The sequence below is a fragment of the Lolium rigidum genome, chromosome 4 (assembly GCF_022539505.1).
Source record: "Lolium rigidum isolate FL_2022 chromosome 4, APGP_CSIRO_Lrig_0.1, whole genome shotgun sequence".
NCBI lineage: Eukaryota > Viridiplantae > Streptophyta > Magnoliopsida > Poales > Poaceae > Lolium > Lolium rigidum.
In genome coordinates, this window is record NC_061511.1 from 135,005,988 (window position 1) to 135,015,659 (window position 9,672).

General features: G+C 44.5%; 1 protein-coding gene across 1 annotated transcript; it reads left to right on the forward strand.

Moving 5' to 3' along the window:
• Positions 1-395: 395 nt before the first annotated feature.
• LOC124708542 (probable inactive receptor kinase At5g16590) lies at positions 396-3,100 on the forward strand. Its single transcript, XM_047240222.1, has 2 exons — positions 396-2,124; positions 2,228-3,100. The coding sequence occupies exons 1-2, from the start codon at positions 810-812 to the stop codon at positions 2,839-2,841; spliced, it is 1,929 nt and encodes a 642-aa protein (XP_047096178.1). The 5' UTR covers positions 396-809; the 3' UTR covers positions 2,842-3,100.
• The last annotated feature ends 6,572 nt before the right edge of the window (positions 3,101-9,672 follow it).

Genomic DNA, 9,672 nt, shown 5'->3' on the forward strand with positions numbered 1-9,672 from the left:
CAGCCGTGAATAGCTGGCCTCACTGAGTTTGAGCTTGTTTAGTACACCACTCCTCAAAGGCTCAAACCAACTATATACTTCATCGCCTAGAAACAAATAAGGTGCTGTATTTGCCAGTAAAATGTTGCTACTCCTTTGATTGTCGCTGAAACGAGTGGACAAGCACACTAAAATATGTCTAGTACAGCGGATCAGCGAAAAGTAATATCAATCGGAGGAAGTAACTTTTATTGTCGATATGTAAAAATTATGGAGTTATTATGAATAGTTTTCCAGCAGTGATTAATGATGTAGAAATTCCTTCTTGTGCTTCAATCTAGAGCTACCTCAAAAATCAATGAGCCCTTCTCTCCAAAATCAAATCTTCCTGGAGGCAGACAGACAGGTGTGTGTACCACCACTAGAAATCATCTGAAAGCCTCAACCGATTCAGCACTTCAGTTTACTTAGGCGGCGGCCCTTCTTCTTCTCCGGGACTCCAGCTGCACCCATCCGAATTAGTTGGCCCGTCACTACAACCGCGACCAAACTGCCGAGGTGTAGTTCACGTCGAACTCCACCAATGCATACTACCAGCACACACTACCACCATTCCTCTCCTACCACTAGTATCACCACCACCTGCTGGCCGGCGCCTCCATGTATTCTTGCCTTGCACATCTCGGCAATCAACCTGCTGTTAGTGTTAGGGTCGATTTGTAGTAACATTTGTTTATACCCACCCTGGTCATCGTAAGGAAGTGTGGCGTCAATTCGATCTGGTCTTTTCATGCCTGTTACCTGACACAAGTTTACCAAGAACGGCGCAAATGAATAAGCCGAGGCGCGAGCTTCGGCTACGGCGGTGGCTGGTGGTTCCGTGGGTCCTCGCGGTTGTGGTAGCTGGCGTGACGACGGCGGACTTGTCGGAGTCGGAGTTGGAGGCATTCCGCGATGAGCGTGGCGGGCTAGTGGCGCTGCGGGACGGGCTGCGCTCGGCCAAGGACCTGCACTCCAACTGGACGGGCCCGCCGTGCCACGGTGGGCGCAGCCGGTGGTACGGCGTGTCCTGCGACGACGACGGCCGCGTGGTGGGTCTCGCGCTCGACGGGATCCAGCTCACGGGCACTCTCCCGGCCGGCGCGCTCCGCGGCGTCGAGCGGCTCGCCGTGATCAGTCTGCGTGACAACGCCATCCACGGCAAGCTCCCGGAGCTCGCCGGGCTGGGCCGGCTCCGAGTTGTCGACCTGTCGAGTAACAGGTTCTCGGGCCCTATCCCGCGCAGGTACGCGGCGGCGCTGCCCGCGCTCACGCGGCTGGAGCTCCAGGACAACCTGCTCAACGGCACCGTGCCGGCGTTCGCGCAGAGCGAGCTCATCGTCTTCAACGTGTCGTACAACTTCCTCCAGGGCAAAGTCCCAGACACGCACGCGCTGCGCCGGTTCCCCGCGAGCGCGTTCGGCCACAATCTCAAGCTCTGCGGCGATGCCGTGAACGCCGCGTGCCGGTCCGGGTCGCCGTCTGCCGGCAGTCGCGACGGGCCGGTCGTCAGGCCGGATGACGAGTCCGGCGGGCGGCCGACGCGCCAATCCAGGAGGTTCAGGCTGGCGGCGTGGAGCGTCGTGGCGATCGCCCTCATCGCCGCAATGGTGCCATTCGCTGCCGTCCTCATCTTCCTGCATCAGACCAAGAAGAGCCGCGAGGTCCGTCTCGGCGGCCGGGCCGCACCGGCCGGAGGAGCAGCGGACATCAAGGACGAGGTTGAGGAAGGTAAGAAGAGCGGCAGCGGCAGCAGTGGCCGGGACGCGCAGGCGCAGCTACAGTTCTTCCGCTCGGACAAGGCGGCCGGGTTCGACTTCGACCTCGACGACCTGTTCCGGTCGACGGCGGAGATGCTTGGCAAGGGCCGGCTGGGGATCACCTACCGCGTCACGCTCGAGGCCTGCGTCCCCCCCGTGGTGGTCGTGAAGCGGCTGCGCAACATGGGGAACGTGCCTCGCAAGGACTTCGCGCACACCATGCAGGTGCTGGGCAAGCTCCGGCACGAGAACGTGGCCGAGGTCGTCGCGTGCTACCACTCCAAGGAGGAGAAGCTGGTCGTCTACGAGCACGTCCCAGGGTGCAGCCTCTTCCAGCTCCTGCACGGTACGTCGTTGCTGCGTCGTGCAGCCTCTTCCAGCTCCTGCACGATACGGTGAGGTGAGGTCGACTGATCGTGCTCTGCTTTGATTGTTCGGTGCGCGCAGAGAACAGAGGGAAGGCAGGATCCCGCTGCCGTGGCCGGCGAGGCTGTCGATCGCGAAGGGCATGGCGCGCGGGCTGGCGTACCTCCACCGGTCGCTGCCGTTCTTCCATCGGCCGGCGCACGGCAACCTCAAGTCGTCGAACGTGATCATCTTCTCGCCACACGGTGGCAAGCATCTGCATCAGCACCTGGTGCCGAAGCTCACAGACTATGGCTTCCTCCCGCTGCTCCCGCACCACGCGCACCGGCTGGCCGCGGCCAAGTGCCCGGAGTACACTCGTGGGAAGCGGCCGTCGTCCCGCGCCGACGTGTTCTGCCTCGGCCTCGTGCTGCTGGAGGTGGTGACGGGGAAGGTGCCCGTGGACGAGGCCGACGGCGACCTGGCCGGGTGGGCACGGCTGGCGCTGAGCCACGAATGGTCCACGGACATATTCGACGTAGAGATAGTCGGAGAGCTGGACCGGCACGAGGACATGCTGAGGCTCACGGAAGTCGCGCTGCTGTGCGCCGCCGTAGAACCCGACAGGCGGCCCAAGATGCCCGACGTCGTCAGGATGATCGATCACATCGGCACCGCCGCGGACGAGGAAGGCAGGTGGGAGCTCGCCGTAAGCTGATCCTGAGCTGTATCACTGTATGCATGCGCGTGAAAATTTGTGCTTCCGCTCGACACGATCTCTGTTTTTTTTCTTTTTTGGAAGGCTAGTTTCACACAAATGTTGTATCGTTAAGGAGAATTTGTAAAAGAAAGCTTTGGGTTCGTAAATCCAATTACAAGAAGAGTACTGTATTTGAATTAAAATAATACCTAGCTAGTTCACGAGCCACTACGATTTTGTATCTCTCCCACAATGAATAAACTCGACTTTTCAAATATTTCCAGCTTTGGTTATTAAACACGATCACTTTGTTCTCATTCCCGTATCTTATGTGACATATTTTATTTTCTTATTTCAAAGAAGTACCGCTCAACTATTTTGTTAAGGTTGCATTCTAGTATTGAATCGCAACCAACTCTCCGCAGCAAAAAGGTGCCAGTGTTGGAAACTTTGAAAATGGTATTTTTCACGTATTTTTCGCACATCTTGTAGTTGCATTTCATTCTTGTATCGATACTTTCTTATTCTAATGCAGTATCATCATACCAATTTTTTTAATAATTAATACCATATATATTTATAGTACCAAATAGTACATGATAGATACACATGAGTTGTATCCGGCGACTACAAAATAAATTCTAAAAAAACGATTAAAACTTCAAGTTCTTCAAGCTCTTTTTTTATTTTATGATACAATTGTATACTTCTCTGAAAGTACCACCCTACTATTTTGTTAAAGTTGAGTTCTAATATTAAATCGTAACCAAATCTCGGCAATAAAACATGCCGGTGTTAGGTACACTAGTTTAAATATACAACAAATTAGTCTTCAATGCATTTTCGGAACATCATAGGAACAACTGCCTTAGAGGTTAAAACGGCATCACAAAATTTATCCTAGCAAACTTGTGTGTACAACTATGTGTCAAGACAACCGTTAGTATGAAAATATTTTTTTTGCATCGTAAAAAAATTATCATGCATGAGGAATAATTTCCATGAAAGAGAGTTGCACTGTATTGGAACAAGCAAAATATGAAGCACAAATGCACAAATAAATTTTTGGTTGTGAGTTGGGTTCTTTGCCTCTTAGATACCTTGGGTTCATATCCATTGCAGAAAACTTTGAAAGATGGTACCCCATAGAGAGCCACTTCGGAAGGAACCTGTGATGTTGGATTGGCAAGTTGCTTTTATATGGAGATCAATTTGTTCTTATCTACTATGTCATGACCAGTTTATGTGTGTTTATGTTATCATTACTCGAAATACCCAAAGGGATATGAAAGTTTCTAATTCCCGCAAAGCAATGATAAAAATATAGGCTAAAAAAATGGAATATAATTTATAGAAATATCAGAGAGGTCCAAGTATAGAGGTACCCAAACATATGAACAAGTGTTTAATCAACATTGGATGTTTAAGTTACCTAATGAAGAGAGTGTGTGGCAAGACTTACTACATAATAAATACTTGTCCAGAAGAATACGTTGTCTCAGGTGTAACAAAGCTAACCCGCTCTACATTTTGGAAGTGCCTTGAGGCTTAATTTTGGTTTCTCAGCGTTGTATTCTAGATGATTTTCTTATGGCGGACCCTAGAAAATTCAAATGTGTGGTAATGAGCCCCTTAATGGGCCTAGTTATACGCATGTTTGAATTTTTGAGGGCCCCGTGCTATGCTGAAATGGCACCGTGAGTCTGTCTCGAACACTGAAAACACCAACGTCAGGGAAGAACGGTCATTCTAGACAAATCATTAGGAAATTAAATTCTATAAAAAATATCGATTTCTTAAACGAGACACCACGGTGCATTTTGATTCTAATAGTTTGCAGTACTCCCTCCGTTCCAAAAAAAAAGTGCTCAACTTTTTCTAGATACGGATGTATCTATAGCTAAAACATGTCTATATACATTCGTATCTAGATAAAGTTGAACAACTTTTTTAGGGACGGAGTGAGTATTTCTTTTCCTCAAATTTTCAGTTCAGACCACAATTGCCTCATAAGTGAAGGATATACTCAAAATCTGATTCAAAAATCTTCTTGGAGTTATAAACTCAAAATCCAATTAACTTTAATTCCACTGATAATCTCAAGAACTGTTTTGGATGAGACAAAACTAACAAAGAAAAATTTCACACCATATTATTTTGTTGCTTCACTGATAATCTGAAGAACTTTTCTGGGCAGTTAGAAAATAGAAGACCACTTTAATCAAAATTGTTGGAAACTCTAGTCGATAATATTGTTTTTCATTAATTATGCTTGTTGGTGAAACTGAACAAGAGATCACTAGGGTCTGTCTCGAGTGACGTGGTTAAATAAAAACTTTTTAACCGTTAGTAGGAGCGTGTACATCAGTCAGCCTTATGGCGTAGGTCGTTGTACACTATTAGAGAATTTTCACAATCATGTTTCTTTGAGCAGATTAGGCCGTCTCGATGGAGCAGGGCTCAATCTTATGTTAGGAGAGCGTCTAAGGGGTTGAGCATGGACTCCGGACCCAACAAGGATTCCGGGATGTCAAGATTCCAAACAACGTTAGTCTGAGTCAAATAAGTTTTCTAGGATTCGAGAGTAGAGTCTGAGTTGGAGCTCTAGCCCTCTTCCCTTCTTGTATTGGTGTATAAAGTAAATGATCCTCCACCCCTTGGAGGGTTTATGTAGTGAAGGGGTCATTGAAAATGACCAAAGTTACCATTCATGGCGGTAGGTAGAAGAGTATAATGGTAAGGCTTGGTCCATAGTCGATGAGGGATGTGGATGAGAGAGGAGATGGTCCATGGTCCATGGTAAACTCGTCCAATTAGGATTTGACCTAATGTGTTTCTTGCTTTGTGGGCTTCATTTTTAACCTTGTCTTTTATCTCTTGTCTTGATCATTAACCTGTTAACCGTTTTAACCGTGCCATGACCGGTGTATAGCTTGTTGACCAATATTGGATTTAATTTTCTTGACCTTTGTCTACGTATGTGCCTAGCTAGCAGGCTTGGGGTCCCATTTAGGAGGACCTTACCCATTTCTACAATGGTGCTATGGGTAGGGGTGTCACCAAGGTGGCTTGACCATAAAATCATGTATATTCATTTATGATATTCCCTCCGTTCCTTTCTATAGTGCCTATAGATTTTTGGCATTTGTTTCAGAATATAAGGTTTTAGGTTAGCTTTTTTTCAATTATTCCCTCCCCGTTCAGCTCCCAAATCGTTCAGCTCCCAAATTTATTATGGTAAGTTAGGAAGATGTGGATTTCCCAAATTTTACGTTGATCTCAAATCGTTTAGCCACGGGTCTTATGTAAAAAATACTCTTGCGCTAATTTCCGTGCCAAAAAATTATAGGCACTATAGAATGGAACATAGGGAGTAGGATATTTTGTGAACACTTAAAAAATCAAGTTTACAATGTTTCTTAGCAAATAACACAAGCAAGGAATTCATACAAGGGATTTTTTATTTTTTAATATTTATTTTACTTTTTTACGATGATCAAAATTGCCCGCACATATATCTTTCTACATCAACATCTTGAATATTCAAAACACAAATCTTCCACAAGATTCTAATTTTTAACATTGAAACCATATTCATGTAGGAGTGCAAATTTAGAAAATCTCACAAAATGAAAATTGCGGCCATCATTAATCACCACTTTATTGTAAAAAAAACTTGAAAAATATAGGAATGGACATACAAAGCATAATATTCATGTGAAATAAAAACAAAATCCTAAACAATACATGATTAATTTCATGTTCTATATCAAGTTTGAACTCCTAAACAGTTCAAAACACTTCAACTTGCGGGGAAATATGATCAAAAGCTTCGGACAACGTGATCATAGAACACATTGGTGTAACACACCAACTAGCAGTACACTACACGGTGATAAATCTACAGACAAAGAGGATTTCATGATGGCCAAGAACTTTTGGGTTTTTGCCGTCGTGGTGAACAAACAGATGCCATAGGATGGCTTAAGTTGGGGCCTGATGTGCGCAAGGGGATCCGGAGGAGGGGAAGGTTGAGAGGGAAAGCAGTAGAGCTCAAGGGACAAGCCCAACACGCTTAATGTATTAGAAGATGAACAAAGAGCTACAGAACTTGGCCTCTGGCCAGAGGTTGAAGACGTACGGCTAAACTAGCCTTGCGCACTCTGTAACTACTCAATCGATCGATCCCCCAACACGGGGGACCCCTCATCTCCTTATATACTGGAGATGAGGCTTACAAGGGATGGAACCCTAGGGGTATCTTTGTTGATCTAAGATACTTTATAAAGCTTCTTTGGCTCCAGAGGTGACGCTTCCTTCTCCATCGACGGTCTGGTGTCCTCGTCCGGTACCTTTTACGTCATCTTATTCTTTGGCCTGAGGGCTTCGATTAAATTAGCTGAACTGGTTAGCTCCTTATGTCCTTTGGTCCTTGAGGGAATCTTTGACCAGGGTGCCGACATGCTCGCTATTGAGGCTATGCCGGATCCCCCGTTAACATAACCGGTATAAAACGGACTCTTGTTCTTTTATCCTCGAACTTTAGTTCTCTTGGGTGTTCCTCCGGCTTAGATATCACTGGTTGCCCTTACACCGGCATACCCATCCTGGTATACCGGATTGTATCATCCGACACTTATTAAACCAAACTTACATAATCAAGATTATCCTTTAATCTGGTTTACAACATCTAACATGGTCTATTTGCCATAGTCTTGACCTACCGGGGGTCATCCCCCCGACAGTTTTTTTCCTGAAAAATCCAATCTACTTAGAAACCTCAACAACATTACAAAGAATTCCAAAAATAAAAATTACAAATAGTTTCTTGAACCACCTAGCGACAAGTTTCGAGCGAGCCGAAAGCACGCCATCGCCCTCCCCCCAAAAAAGCATCGGGTCTTTAGTTTCCTAACATAGTTACCCCTGGAGGTTTTCTTTGTTGGTGATTATGGATGTTCCTTGGAGTTTAAAAGAGCCAGGGCCCGCGTGTCATGTTGTAGTGGTGTTGTTTTGACTAATGAATGTAGTAGAAATATACTCAGTCTATCAGGTAGGGCACTGAAAATGTGTGAAGAACTTCGTGGGTAAAACTGGTCATAGTGGAGACTAACATGCACATCTACCTACATATATAGTGGATAGTACCATAGTTGTGGTAATATAAAAGGTTACATTTATTACTTTGTAGAGTAATTTTTTTCTTCGGATGTGTGAGGTGATGATAACTAGCTAGTTGCCACAATCCTCTTTTTTTCAATTAATGGGATATCATATCATCAAAATGCTTAGTTGGAAGTATATGTAGTTCTATACTACTCAAAGTTGATACATCTTTTGTAGGACAGATGAAGTTTTTTTTTTATAAAGAGTGTTTTATTATTTAAAAAGGTTTAATCAGTACAGTTGACCTCTGCATAACTAGGATGCACTAGCCAAACGAAACCCAAAGTACAAACTTAAAATAGAAAAAACACATATCAATAACGAGAATTGTAAGACGCCTAAGGTGATGAAGGACCTATCCGAACATTATGATGACATCCATGTTGGATAAAAGTATCATCACCACGTCCTCCAACCGTGTAGACACCTCCCTAACTAGATCACCATAGAGATGATCATAAATAGAGCGTACTAGTGCACCAGTAGATAAGATGCATCACAAAAGAGCTTTTATTATTGAACACCTTTTCATTTCTGCATGGCCGTAGCAACCAAATAACGGCAAGTGCTCCCACCCTAAGGATAATTCTAAACCTGTGATCGATACGATGTAGTCAATTCCCAAAAACATTGGCAATACTACGAGGTGTGGACAAGTTCGAAGCTACTTAGATGACTGTCTATATAGAAATGAAAAACTTCAGTGGAATAATAAGTGTTTGATTGTCTCATCTTGATAGACAAAATTCACACTTGTGTTTCCATGACAATTAGGTCTAACAAGGTTGTCCTTGGTTAGGCTGTCTCCACGATGAAGATATCAAACAAAATTTTAATTTTTTTTGAGGTATCTTCATTTTCCAAATCATCATAGTGTTAGCGACTAGAAAAACAGGTAGAACTAAATATTTGTAGACGGAGAAATTACAATTCTCTTGTAAGTTCCAACGAAATTCATCGGCCCCATGTCGACAAATGAACTTGGGTCAGCCGTTGAAGCAAGGCATTACAAGATGATAGCCTAGGACCAATTAAATCCCTTCTAAACGTCACATTTAGTGGAAATGACTCCATGACCATGGCGATTATATTGCCCTTGTGATGAACAATATTGTACAAGGCATGATACAATTCTTGGAGGGTAGTATTACCTAATAAGTTCTCGTCCCAAAAATGAATTTCCGGCCCATCCTTACTAGAAAATGATTCAGCGCGTAAGACATACTTCTTCGTGGCCATTAGACTAGCCAAAAAATATGAGTCCCCAGGCTCTCAATATAATTAGGAAAGAACATTTGTGCCAACATAGTTTATTTTTAGTAGGGTTTGCTAAATATCATCCTCAATAAGTAGATTAAAAAGCCACGTACCCATCAAGGCAGTATTTTTTTACCTCAAGGTCATGTATACCCAGCCCGTCCTAGTCTTTGGGACAACAAACCACATTCCACCTAGCCAGTTGATACTTATTTTTCTCACTATCTCCTTGCCAAATTTGTTTTGATCAGTAATAATTCAATCTTTTTAAGATTCCTTTGGGGAACTATAAGGAAGAGATCATATACAGTACGTAGTACCGAATTGATCAAAACCACTCTTAGACCTAAAAATAGTAATTTACCTTTCCGGCTACTTAATATATTTTGTAAGTCTTCGAAAATGTATCAGAATACCCAAACACTG